Genomic DNA, 15,038 nt, shown 5'->3' with positions numbered 1-15,038 from the left:
TGTTTACAACAGACTTTCTTTTTCATTACACACATACCCTGTAGATCTTCACGTACGAAGAAGTTTGTAAGCATATGATTGTCAAGGAACTCGTGTTTCCAAATACTGCATTCTAAAACATCACTTCATTTTCTTGTAATCTTTCTTTCTTACTAAATGTTCCACAATAAAAATTGTCAGTGCTACAGTTTCACTTTCTTTATTTGCCAAACATTAATACTCACGAACAATGTCACAGTGAACACAACACGCAACAGTATCAAAAGAGAAAAACAGTAGACTCTTGCTAATCAGGCCATTTCTTGCACAGAAAGGTGCCGGACTAGCGAGTGTGCCGGATTATTGAGAGTGCTTAAAATATCATTAAATTTAATGTTATAAGCTGCGCCAACCATTCCACTTACATTTCTAAATCGAAACTAGAACGTTCCACATGTGGCTGTGACGTGTATATGTATATAAGTATATAGACCTACGTGTATAAGTAGGCCTAATACAGTATAATACATGGCAACGGTGCAGATTTCCCAGATAACTTTCACAGTAGAAGTGATAAGAAATATACTAGAAAGAGGCCGGTTTAGCGAGAGTCTAGTTATCCGTAAGAAACAATCAATACCTGCAACTGAAAATTTGATGGAATTGCAATCTGCTGTAGAAGCACGAAATCGTCTGAAGAAAGGTGAGGAGGGTCTTTGAAAAAAATTGACAGTTGCATAGCTTTATCATTCTGCATATAACTTTACATAGAACTACTTGTGGGAGCGATCACCTGTCGACAGGTGCATACCTTCACTGTGCTGCATATGTCTACATAGAACTACAAGTGTATGATGCGAGAAATTAAACGAGGTTTGTATGCAATCATGTATTGCGCGACAAATCACGACACTATTTATTTATTTATTTATTTATTTATTTATTTGTTTATTTATTTATTTGTTTGTTTGTTTGTTTGTTTGTTTATTTATTTATTTATTCTTTCTTTCTTTCTTTCCTTGTTTAGTTATTTATTTATTCATTAATTTATTCATTTTTATTTACTTACTGTATTTATTTATTTTACCTCCATTTGTGCAAACGTACACGCCAGGGTAGGGTATATATCTTCAGACCAATTCTAGAATCTCTCACATAGTTGGCATCCCTGACTGTGTGGTCAGCACGATGTAGGGCTACCGAAGAGACGTCATAGGACAAGTATAACCAGTGCCGTGAAATGAATAAATCTCCGTCCATGCCAGGAATCGAACCACTGACCATTTGATTAGGAAGCACCCGTATTATCCACAGAAGGATAATGATAGACTGGTTAAATTGTTCCACACGTAAAATTGATTATTAATTGGTCCTAAAGTAACTGAAGTTTTGTGAAAATGTATTCATTACTGAAGTGTGTATTGTAGGTATGAATTGAATGTACCGATTCAGCTATTGCAGGTTGATGACTTTACAGTATGTCAACATCTGCTCACCTATTTGAAATAATAAGTTATTATGTAAAAAAGACCTAAAAATTAAACGTAAATATTGGATAAATATAGCAACAGGAAAGATTGATGTACACTTGTTTATTGTAGAGTTTAAAAAAATTTAAAAAGTAATATGTAAATAAGCTTTAAGGTCTTTTTTTTTTTCAAATAAACGCGCTTGGTTGAAACTTGCACTAAAAACTAGACGTAAGTGCAAGTTAAAGCCAGCATAATTCTGTGGCCAGGAGGAAAAAGGTCTTAAGTCAGTTTTTTGTGAAAATGATATTTTTATATATTCTGAATGCGAAAACAATTCTCTACAATCTGGTAAAATGGCTAAAGTCAAATAAGACTCCTGACTGGATTTATAGAGCATTACCAAATGTCCTAAGTACTTTTTGAATCGAGCACACACAGAATAATGAACTTAAGAATATTTAATACTTTATTCCTTACAAACATCACATGTTTACTTTCCATGCTTCCCTATTAAAAAGGTCTAACTTATATTTTAGCCATTTTATCACATACTGATGCCCTTTCCTTTTAAAACTTTAAACACCAGGGTAAACAGTCCTATAATTGTTTAAGACCCATTTTGCAATCCTAATAATTTACATTTCTCACTTATTTTGACATGAAAAAGGTCTTATGTTTAAATAGTCCCTTCTACTCAGTTCGGGTTCTAGTCTTAAAAGGGCTTAAGTGCGACTATTTTTGGAAATAATCAAGAAAGTTGATAAATGAGCAACACTGCCTATTTTAGAAGAAATAGAAACAATTAATATCCAGGAAAAACCTCTTAATTAAAAAAACTCTATAATTGACACCAATTTCAATCTTTCTACTGCTATCCTGAAAAGTATAAAATTTTTACTTAAGACTTTTTTCCTCCCGGCCACAGAATTGAAAAAGAAATATGATGGAAAATGAGGTATTAAATGTATATTTATTGCCTATAATTGATATTCGTGTACCTATAAGTTAATTGTAATTTATTAAGTTTATGTACTTTTTGTGAACCATTGTTAATAAATATCCATATCCAAGTATTGTAGGTATGATAAACGTAATTTACCATGAAAGAAATTGCCACTTCCTCTTTAATAAAGTAGAAACTGAAAAGTGGTGCGATTTATGTATTCCTTTCTGCTACGTTTAATTCTGAATCGGATACATTTCCGCAAAAAGTTATTGTAATTTCAGTGGAAACTGTAGTTTCGTGTTTGTGTCGAAACCCTTGAGTGTTTTAATCTTATTCGAAACATGAAATGGTTGCAAAGCCTGATTGGATCTTTGTTTGATTCAGGTGCACAAGAATATGGTGAAGCTGCAGCGTACATCCAGGCACAGTTCGAGGCTAAGAACAAGTCCACTACGAAGGAGATCTACTGCCACATGACATGTGCCACCGACACCAACAATATCCAGTTTGTGTTTGATGCAGTCACTGACGTTATCATTGCCAACAATTTGAGAGGCTGTGGGCTGTACTAACACCCAAAACGGACCATCTGGCTCACCGGCTGGTTGGCTGGCAGGCAATGGAACCTGGTGCTGTCGACAGCAAGAGGACAAGCATAGGGTGCAGCAGGGGGCACTAAGGGAGGACGTTTAACATGTGGTTTCATCCCACTCGTAGCAAGAAGAGCAGTTAATTGGGATGCAAGCACAAAGAAAAGATTACCCTATCGTCTGGGCACTCTGCTGGAACAGATTTTGGCTTTATAACCAATCATGATCATTTATATCTTGCCACAAAATCTTCTTTCTCTCTTTTGCACGTACGTGAATCATCACACGCATGTATAGTTTTGTGCAATTGGGATATGTATAGTGTTTGTCATATGCCATGAACAGTTACATTGTTTCATCTCGTCCTTCTGGCATTCTGCATTGTAATAACTTCCTCAGACGAATGAGCAGTTTCGTAGCACAAAATGAAAATTTGTATCGAAGTGCTCGAAAATTCGACAACCCTCTTTCGACAAAATTTATACGGAACAATAGGGTTTTTTCTCCTGTTGAGTTTTATAGATGAGAAAATGCATTTATGAAGATGTCATGTCCCCTCGAGGCTGTGTTGTAAACCTATCAAAATTTCGATTACGACATTATACACAACATGCACATTCCGTGTACTTTTGGTTTTTGCATCTATGCATGTTTGGGTGATGATGGTGCATTTAACTTGATATTCATGTATAGTAACATTTCAGTTCACATATCACATATTTGTGCATTTGGGAGTTGCACAAATTGAAATACACCCCATCCTTATCATCGATCATCACATGTCCCCTCCCCCTGCACCACCCCTTGTCCCTCTCCGTGATTGCAAGGTTAGGTTGGACCTACCTACACGCTCTGTAGGTGATGTGTGCATTTTTCCCACCACGCCATAAGCCGAAGTAAATGGGAGAGGTGGTGAATCATTCTTCAAACATGATTGCGGTATTTGATATTCTGCCAAAATTAACTACATTTGGGATTTATCTTCCTTAAAATAGAATAAAAAATAAATAAAATAAGATAAGAGTCAGTTTATCACAAAAGTACTTGTATAAAGTCAATGTTTTAGTGTACATTTACCTACACAAATGTATTTTTTTATCTACTGTGTAGTGCATGTGGCCTCTTGATGACTGCCAGTCAATTCTTCCTTTTCACAATATATATATATACCTACTTCTAGATTTTTCATTGAAGGAGTATAAATTGAAATTACTTCAAATTAGAATTTCATATTTAATAACAGAACTAAATCTGGCAACGTTGAGGCTTCAGGCGTGTAACCAATTTAATTTCCACAAAAGGAGGTAAGGTCTTAATTGTAATTTAGCGATGAGCAACAATGTTTCGTTATTGGCGGCTTGCAAAAGTGAAGGGGTATACTCCAAACCACATGCTCTTATGTACATGACATTCCTTTCATCTTGATTTGCTAGCAGATGTCGTCGATAGATCCCAAAGCACTTGTTGATCCTGAGTGAGGAACAGAAACTCACATAACCGTTTTCTGAAATTTGCTAATTATGGTAGTTTGCAGAAAAGTGTATATTCTGTTGCAATTTTTGCATAAAAGAAAGAAAATATTGATAAACAATAACGTATTATGTAAAGTTTTATTGTTACCTAAGTCATTATATCATGAATCTAGTCAATAGTGTCGATTCTGTTTCCCCTCTCGATGAAAATCACAAAGATAACATTTTTAATTTATTTGTTACTCTGAATAATTTATACTTGGATGTCCTTGTTTTCACCTGTACACAAAAGAGGGGGAGAGGATATAGCTGGGTGAATTATGTAGTCCAAAGTGGACAAACCTAGTTGAAATCAACGTATGCGGAGAATGCTTGCATGTAACTATCTACCCTTAACATGAATAAGGAACTGTACCACATTTCTCATTACCTTGTCTTCTTGAAAAATCAAACCTCTGTGTTAGCCGTCAGATGGTTGATGAAGCCTCTTCTTCTGCTTGGACGCATTATACTGACAAAATAAAGTAGCAGAGTTTCCTATTTGCTATTCCTCCCACCACCAGAATTCGTTTTCTAAGGAAAATATTAAAGACTACAGTGTTCCATGTTTCTGAAGTATTGGAAACTAACTGCGCTGTATATATTATTCCACTGTCCGTGTTGCCAATTTTGGAAATGAAATGCAGCAGATACAGAAGGCATTACTAAAATTGAAGCCTTTGCAAATGGATAAGTGCCAAAGATTGTAATTAATCAAATTTTAGGAATGAAAGGATTTTGTAATATTTCAGAATGGTACATTTCTTAGATACTTTTCATATTTAATAACAGGAAGTTGCACTTTATTGTATTACTGAGCATTGCTCCTTTGACAAATCTGGAACATTATTTAATCATTCGTGATGCAGAAAAATGTAATATTTCATTGTATCACATAACTCAAATTCGTAAATAACCTTAATCTTTATTTGAGGACGTGTATCAGACTAGTGCTTATTTTTGCTGCTCTGGCAGTTAATTAGTGTATCAAATCAGCGTGAATATCTACACACAAAAATATTGTAGCTATTAATAAAATAAATTAAGACTGACTGAACGTAACATTTCATCTATATCACATCAAGTAGGTGTTTGGACACCGCTTATTACAGTACATTATGAAATTAACTTTACTTTATTTTTTTGGTTGGGTATTAAGGTATGAGCATATGTCCAAAAACCTTTCATTTGTGTAACAAATTCCTTCAGATTTCCATTTAATTTGAAACCAGGGTTATTCAACCTAGATCCCAGGAAGACCATCTGGTTCTTACAGGATTTACCCATCTTAAAATGCTGGCAAAGCCTGCAAAAGGGAAGTTGAAATTGTTAATGCACATGCATTTCTTTCGTTTCAGTTTCTTTTGTGAAAATACATTATATTACCTAACAGCTCCCCAGCACTAAAAGTTGTAAGATCATTCATATTAAGTCAGTCATGATTTTGAAGAATAAATACAGGAAATCAAATTGTTGTCTGAAAGAATGAGAGAATTCGGATTATTTTCTTTAAAATAAAAATTAGTTTTGTTAGTTTCTTACGTAATATTTAATTAATAGGCAAAATATCTTCCATTTTTAAAAAACACGATCAAAATGTATTCAATATTGCGTTTAGATAAAGTTAGTGTAGGAGAGAGAGATGGCTAAAAAAGTGTTTATTGTATTTTTGTAAGTGTGGAGTATTGCTACATTGTGTATACTCATTTTGCTTTTTTTTATTCCCACGTCTGTAATAAAAAACACATGATTCGAATGTAGAGAATTCGAATAATTTAATTTAATTCCAAATGTTTGTTGACATTATAGTTGGAGTAGAATTTTTTCTCTGTCTATAAATTTGTTTAATTAAAATTTATTTTACTGAAATTTGTATCATATTGAAACTTATTATAATGGTATATTTCTATATTCGAATAGCTTTTTTCTTAAAACGTAGAAAACTGTTCATTATAAATGAAAACTGATTTGAGTTTTCCTTTTCTTCTATTCCATCTTCACGAATGTATGTATGTATGTAATGTCAGTTGTAGGAAGAAAGTATACACGTGTCTAGTGTAATAAATCTTTTCAGTGTTACACTGTAAACTCTTGACTTACACTTAGTTGCTGCAAATAAAGATCAAAACTTATTGCCTCAGGCAAATGAAAATTATACAACATTATTGTGAAACAAATAAGGCAAATGCTGTTACACAATTTTTACCATCAGTTAAATAGCGGGAATTAAGCAGAAATAGAATTAGTATATCAACAAGTAAATTCAGATGTTATTTGTGGGTACCATAGTCATAAGAAGGAGGGAGGAATGGCTGAATAATTGGGGCATTTATTGTATGAGGAATAGTTATTTCCATACACATTGTTAAATTGAAGTAGGTCTGCCTAAATCAGGTGAAATTTCCATAGTTCACTTACCTTTTATAAGCAGGAGTCTGTTTTTTTTTTTTAATATGTATTTCGATGTCCTCTCTGTGGAAACATTAAAAACTACCCACTAGCATAATCAAACATGAATTGTATATTGTAAATGTGAGGGGGGGAGGGGGCGAATATTTTCTTCTCAGAAAATGTTTGAAGTAAAGTTCTAAGTTCTGTATTATTTGGCTGGCTCTGATGCTGGAATCTTCCTTGAACATTTTGGACATCCTTTGAAATTAAATCCGGTCTGTTATAACTTAATGCAGAGGCGTATACTGGTTAAAGGGTTTGGGCTACCGCTGACCCTATTATTACACAAAATATATCTAACAATTACTTTAATTTTAATTACTATGGTAAAACTAATAATACAAAATTATTACATTACGTTATATTATAAACTTTTTCTTTTGTAATTTCCTTGGGCTACCGCCGGTAGCCCGCAAAATACGCCCCTGACTTAATGTGATCGGACAGATATTTTTCTGTCGGTTTACACAGTAAGAAAGTTTTTTTAAATAGTTGTCGTAGTTTTAGGGGAAGGGATTATGTTCAAATATATCGATTCAGTATTGCCTGTGAATGTTTATATGAGTAGTTATCTTTTTTTCTCAGTTTATTATTTTCACTGTAATTACGAAGATACGTTGTGGTTATAATTTTCCGTCTTACTCGTTTTGTAATTGAAATATATTTAAATTATATATGTCAGTATTTAAAATTCATATTCTATTATAATGAAGGAAAAGTTTTACATCTGTATTCACACCTTTTCAAGCAGTTTGGTTTAATTGGCCAATGTGAGTTGTATGAATTATAATGTTCATCTAAATTGAAATGTACTGGTATTACCATTGTGTGAAAGATGGGACTAGCAAGTGTTGCCACCGTATGTATGTGTGTATATAAAATATGTGCGAGAAATGAGTAGAATAGCTCAATCAAAGCTCCTAGAATCGAAAGCAGATAATGACCAAGTGCAACTTTGTGACACAAGATCCTCACACAGTTCAAAATAATATAGTCAATAGTCCTTGTGCAATGAAGAGACATTACACATGCTACCAGATTACCAAAAAGTGAAAAGTATATCGAATTAATGATATGTGAGACATGTTTTTAAGAAAATTTTTAATATCAACTTTAATGATGTAATTTATTCAATTTTTAAATTATTATAACAATATATATCATTACTCAGGCACATACAGAACTGTTTTATCATAACTGAAAGATATATATTTAACTGTAATTATATTGAAGTCTTTGGTAATATTAATATTCAAAATAATAAAATATACACTCTTTCTATACCCAACCCCCATTAGCAGTCTGGATACCGGTACATGCGATTACATACCTTTTAAGATTTCAGTAGTTGAAGACACTACAGATTTTTTTCCCCGCATTAGATACATATTTTTAGGCGGGATTCCTATGTGAAATTATAGAAGAGTATTAAACATTTTAATCCGAGAAACGGAGGAAACCTTCAATTTAATTACTGTGTGATATATTTTAAAATCGTGTATGTATACTTACCGGTACTTTGCTACCTAACTGCTTGAACATCTACATAACCTAAAAATGTGTATTAGTATACTAATATTAAAAATTAAGAATTTGTACTCAAGACTTTCGAATATTACATGATGGATATGCTGTTATCTAAAACAAGGTACTGGTAAATCAAAGTGAGAAAATAATCAGGTATCTTTAACAGTGCACAGAAACTGCAAGACCATCTTTTGACATCGTAACTATATTGAAAAAAACTATATGCAGTGTTTTATATGAAATTTTAAAAGCACTTTCAATTAGCATTTGATTCTACTTGGCACAAATATTATATTCAGGACATTAATAGCTATACAAGATAGCATGCTCATAAAAGATAGAGCTTATATCAGAGTCTATCCTGTATCAAAGCTATCAGATAGGGTACTGGATTAGTCTTATAATGATCTCTGAAAGTCTCCATATTAAAACAGGTTCAACTCCTTTTGTTACAATAAAATTATAAAAAAAAAAACATTTATATCAAAATTGTAAACTTCAAAATAACTAACAAAATAATTAAAAGAACATTAAGTAATCATAATTGTAGTATTTTAATTTCACTAATGAGGAAGAATGTGTAGTTGAAGATGTAAACGAATATTTCATGCATATAAGTTCAGGAAGTCATTGAAGATCATTGTGAAGCCATCTAATAAAATAAAGACGGCATGATGGACACACTTCACTGCTCAACTAGATTCAGAATTTTGTTCAGTGTTTAAATTACACATCGTGATCATGTGCTGCCTTTGATTCAAGTACACTTATATAATATGACCTTATCTATAAATTTATACTGGTTGTAATAAACAGATATTATAATCACTATATAATCTTTTATTCTAATTCTGCTTTGAACTACTACCTCTAGATATTCTCTCACTAAAATCATATTATTTACTGCTTGACATCAGTTTTCAACAAGAATAGAAATGTTAAAAAGCAAGGCTTAACCAATAATTAACGAATACCTAATTACATTTGGTACCAGTACAGAAAATAAAGTACTCGTAAGTGAATCTTGCATTTTATGCATGTGTCCTCAGTACTGTAGTTTTCTACGAATTTGCTTCTTTAGGAGAAATCGTCATCTCATTTCTAGAAACATTTCCGCTACTCTACAATTTATCATTACCACCACTACCATCATCACCATTGTTATTATCAGTCATCACCAGAATCAGCTATTTTATTATAATTCCCAAATATGAGAAGTAAGTAATTTCTAGGTATCGGATTAACATAACTATTTTTACTATAGATATTGGTAATCTATACATTTTTATCAGACCATAATACTTGCGTAGTCAACGAAATTGATGCAAAGATTATATTCCATCAAATTTAATATGTACTTATTATCATAGTATTTAAAAATGCTGCTCCTTCATTTCGCAAATGACATATAATCAGTATTAACTATATGAACTCTACCTTTTGTCCAACTAGGTTTAGGTATGACTAAGGTGTTTCGTTATCATTTCATTACCCACTGATCAGTGCATGCAGCGAATTACAGTAAAATAACCCTAAATCACTACTACACATATTTCTCTTATTGGACCACTAAAATATCTACTTGTACGAATTTTACCTGTAAGAACGTTTGAACCAAAGACAGCTAACACAGAATTATATCTGTATAACGATACAATAAATAATAATGTTATACATAACATTTACTTTGTGTTTATAATGTATATCTGCCCAGCATTATTTTTTTTTTCAGTTGCATTTAGAAAGATAAACTTTGGCCCAAAGTTGAACATGCTCAAAGTTAATGTTCGAAAGCATAAGACATGAGCTAAACTAATGTCACATATTATATAATATAGAACTATCGTGTTATTGGTGGCAACACTAGGCGACTTGGAATGATTTAAGATATGATATTAGGAAGCAGCAGTTCTTAATCACTGTTTTGTAATTATAATATCATGAGAACATTCCTAATTTGAAGTATTCATGCACTGATATCACTTTTGTTTAAATATTTTTCATCTCTTTTCATTTAAGTCAAAAACAAAATATATTTGTGGTCGTTTTGCACTTCATTGTATTATTACTTTGGTTGATCTTAAGATAGCAGACAAGATACTACATATATAATACTTGAACATGTCCTCAACGTCTCTTGAATTTTCTCTCTTAACGTAACAATACAATACAACTGACATTTTCCTCTTAAGATGGTGCATGAAATAAGTATAAATTAATAAAGATATTAACATTTTTGGTTAGTTGTTTAAATATGTTATGTTTTTATTGCTGTAAATTAAATAAAACATTTTGCGATGACATCATATTACATAATCACTTGATAATTACTTATGTACATATTGTTATTCGATTTTTTCAATTTTTTTATTATAATATCCAGATTAGAAACCACTGATCTTTGCTTGTTCACTAGTGAAATATTTTTTCCCAGATGACTTTAAATACGTTTATCAGTTTCTAAGATGAAATGAAGTGAAATTTCATTGAGATTTAATTAAACTTGGCTATAACGATTGAATTATATCGCATTTATTTATATCCTCAATTTAGTACATTTACACGCCATATACAGTGTGTTGTGTGAATGAATGCATTGGGTAGTTAAGGTACAGTCTAAATTTATATTGTGTATTTCTTTAGGACCTCTTGTATGTTATACTTCAGATGTTACTGTAGCCGACAGTGATGTGTGACTAAAACAGCCATTAATATAGTTGAAGTACAGAAGTATGTGGGATCTTGAAGTTATGTAGCTATACACGAAATATATTTGGAAGGTATTTAGCATCAGATTGAGTCAAAAACAAACAAAGGCGTAGTTAATATTATGGATCATTGTTCACAAAGGTAGTAATGAAATTTGAAAATATATATTATATACGAATTTTTTACCGAAATAATTCCCAAACACCCATGACCATGTTGAACATTGTGTTTTCAGACTCCGTATGTGGCAACCATTCAACCACGGCTCTGCAGATACTGACCATGCTTCAGATGAATATGGAACACTGTTTTACATACGTATATGCACATATAAAACTAAATCGTTGCTTAGTTGTGGAAATAAATAACAATAATAATATTGAAAATAATTATGATAATGGTAACACAAGACATAATGTTCATGTTTTCCAGGTAATAGTAGACCATGTATATGAAATTCTTAAATGCTAGAGAATTTACAATGTTCTCTACATACTGCGTGTTTGTTTCTCTGTGATGTGAATAATAATAAAAAAAAAATATTACCCAATTTTGATGTAGATTAAAGAGAGTTTTGAGGTGTGAGAGCTGGTCTTGGTGCCATATTGTTGGAGTGATTGCTGATACAGTAGCCTATACTGCCAGAGTGCATGTGCTCACAGCAGACTTGAGTCTGCAGTCTACTTTATAATGTTTGCCCATTCCTCTCCTCTCAGCTGAGGCAAGTTTTTTTCCACAGATTTGGGTCAGTAATTTCAATTAATTATTTTTCTCGTTGGCAAATGAGACGCATGTTTACGAAAGGAGGTTTGTGATATGAAAGGATTCCCCGTAGAACTACTGCTTGGGTAGAGAGATGTTAGACAAATATTCTCTGTGGCTTACATAAAATTAAACTATTAATTGAGCTATGTTGACCCAACAACTGTGTACAGAAACTTGAAGGTGTCTTTCTTTGTCATAAACTTTATAGGAATAGTACCAAGAAGCTGTATTGCATTTTTGACATCCATGGACCTAAACTGTTAATGCCAGTGATGTGTTGAAGGTGATTTAAAATTGGACTATACAAGGAATGGACTTCCTTTAGCATATTGATATAATCACAAGTATCTGTCTTGTTGAAGCAAGGTGGGAGTGGGACCACCCTTAGAAATGTGTGTAGTGTGAAATATGAAATGCATTTTGAGTAATCCTCCTCCCAGATCATCTTATCTGTGATTATAGTTTCTGAAATTCCTTTCTATTGCCTCTCACAGTTTTTAGTGTATTGTTACTTGCTAAATGTTTGTATTTTATTCATTCTAACACTACAAAATGCTTTCATCCACCCTGATTGTGAAAAATAAAACAGAAACATACCTTTCTCCATGAGTGTTAGAATTATTTCAGAACATTCCACTACCTTTTCATATACCGACAGTGTAAATACAAGGGTTGCCAGACGTTCTGGATTTTCCAGGATTGTTTTGGATTTAATGGTGTGTCCTGTGTCCTGGATTGAGTTATATTTGTCTTGGAATGTAAAAAAAAAATTGGAAAATTACAATCTTTTGCTCATTTCTATAAAATTATTTTTTAAAATTCCTTATTCATTTTTTTCAAGACTGTCCATTCTATGTTCAACATCGCCATCAATGCTGCCCATCGGGTTGTATTGAAATAAAAATGATAATGCTATAGTACGTATTAGGTATTATACAGTATTTTTATTTTTCACTCTCTTTGGAAATTTATTTATTATTAATAGGATTTAAACACTGTATCATGCATTTTTTCTGTATAGATCAGGCTGTAATATTTGACATTAGTTTTCCAGACTTCAACAATAATTCAAAGAAAATGTCATAATCTAGGAAAAATGTAACAAACTTAAAAGTTTTGGCCCAACATATTTATGAAGGATGGGTGGAGCAGAGAAAAATTCTTTCTGGCATTCGAACCCGGGCTTTTAGCTCTATGTGCTGACGATTTATCCACTAAGCCACACCAGATTCCAGTACCGATGTCGGATTGAATCCTCTCAGTTTAAGTTTTACCTTTTAGTTTCCCTTTAGTGGCCAACACTCATGCACTATGTCACAGATGTATGACAGTGGCACAATGTCCAACAATGTGCAGAGGTGCACTCATTACGAGTGACTAAATGGCCGGGATCTGATGAAATGAGCTCCGTCTTAAATTACTAAGTGATTATTTATGCATATTATTGTGATGTACTGAAGTACGTATGATATTTCCGTGCAGGAATTCTGCATTACCATATGATGAAGGATGGGTGGAGCAGAGAAAAATTCCGTGTGGCTTAGTGGATAAAGCGTCAGCACATAGAGCTGAAAACCTGGGTTCGAGTCCTGGTGTAGGAACATTTTTCTCCACTCCACCTATCCATCATCATATGGTAATGCAGAATTCCTGCACGGAAATATGATATGTACTTTGGTACATCATAATAACCTATATATTTAGTTGAAATTATAAAATGAATAAAATCAATTGTATTGCAAATTGAATTAATTCAAATGTGTAGTCACGTTAAGGTACTGGTGCGCAGTATCATCACCTGTCCTGGATTTCTGATGAGAGAATCTGGCAACCCTGGTAAATACTGAAATAGTTTATGCATTATAATTCTCTGCCTCCCATGGTACGTATTTGTATTTGACTTTTTAATCCATTGAGTTATGCCAAGGATGTAATTAGAGTGCTTTCAGAATAGGAAGAGATATAAGGTGGAACTAGTCTATGTCAACTGACCAATGATAGTGAAGCGGAGTTGTCTAGTTAAATCATCACAAAGTCTCTCTAATATTTTGCATATTATTTTCTTTCTTGTGTGCACAATATTTATACCAGGTTGAATTTTAAGCCGTGTCATTTGGTAGAGCTGAAAAATCTGAAGCTCGCTGTACAAGAACGGAATTCGTACGTCACCTGGCTTGCTTGTTATCACTTAAGATTAAACAGAAATATTATTCAGTCTCTAACACGTTAACGTACTGTAAAACGGGGTGATTTTTCACCATTTACGTAAAAAGTTTTAAGACCATCTGGTATCTATTTGCGTAACTGTAGAGTGCTACTGATTTCTCCCCCCCCCCCCCACTGTTAGAATACCTGTGAATCGTTTCTGTTATGCTCAATGATATGTCGTATTTGTATAACAGTATCTTCGAGAGTGGAAACATATGCTGTTTTGCAGTTCGGAATTTTGTTAGAAGAAATCTGTAGCTATGGAAGCTGTGTTCTGTCTGCCAGAAGTAAGAATAGTTGAAATTACTTCGTAAATTCTTAGTCATCTTAGATTCAAGGTGAATTACATGTTTTAGTATCATGTTTAGAAACTGTTTCAGTTTTATCACATGAGGTCCATATCTTTGTAGTTATGGAGATATTTTGCACCACAACAAAAGTGACAAAGTATCCTCAATATAAATTAATATTTACCACAATTATTTATTTATTATTATAATTATTATTATTACACTATAATAATACTTATTATTATTAGTATTATTATTTATTTATTTATTTATTTATTTATTTATTTATTTATTTATTTATTTATTTATTTATTTATTTATTTATTTATTTATTTATTTGGTTATTCACATTGCAGATATGCCACGGTCAAACAAAAGGCAACCTGGTTCCAGAAAATACGTGGATTAGTCTGAAAAATCACATGAAAAACCCTGGACAACCCGCAATATTCAGTGAACAGGAAGAAGCTGCTTTTGATGCATGCATACAGAACATGAGTGATTTTGGATTCCCATTGAATTCTTTTGACTTACGGTGCATAGTGAAACAGTATTTGAATCGAATTGGTAGGTGCATAATTAAATTTAAA

At 32.6% G+C, this 15,038-nt stretch overlaps 1 protein-coding gene across 4 annotated transcripts in view; it reads left to right on the top strand.

Moving 5' to 3' along the window:
• The window catches only part of Galphao (G protein alpha o subunit), a 571,293-nt gene extending 558,739 nt beyond the window's left edge, over positions 1 to 12,554 (top strand). For all 4 annotated transcript variants that reach the window (XM_069831369.1, XM_069831367.1, XM_069831370.1 and 1 more), the window contains exon 8: positions 2,782 to 12,554. In XM_069831369.1, the coding sequence (XP_069687470.1) occupies positions 2,782 to 2,969 (188 nt within the window). In that variant the 3' untranslated portion in view covers positions 2,970 to 12,554. The remainder of the gene's footprint in view (positions 1 to 2,781) is intronic.
• The last annotated feature ends 2,484 nt before the right edge of the window (positions 12,555 to 15,038 follow it).

The sequence above is a fragment of the Periplaneta americana genome, chromosome 7 (genome assembly GCF_040183065.1).
Source record: "Periplaneta americana isolate PAMFEO1 chromosome 7, P.americana_PAMFEO1_priV1, whole genome shotgun sequence".
NCBI classification, from domain to species: Eukaryota; Metazoa; Arthropoda; class Insecta; order Blattodea; family Blattidae; genus Periplaneta; species Periplaneta americana.
The sequence above is the reverse complement of the archived record's forward strand: the minus strand, read 5'-3'. Positions and strand labels throughout refer to the sequence as shown.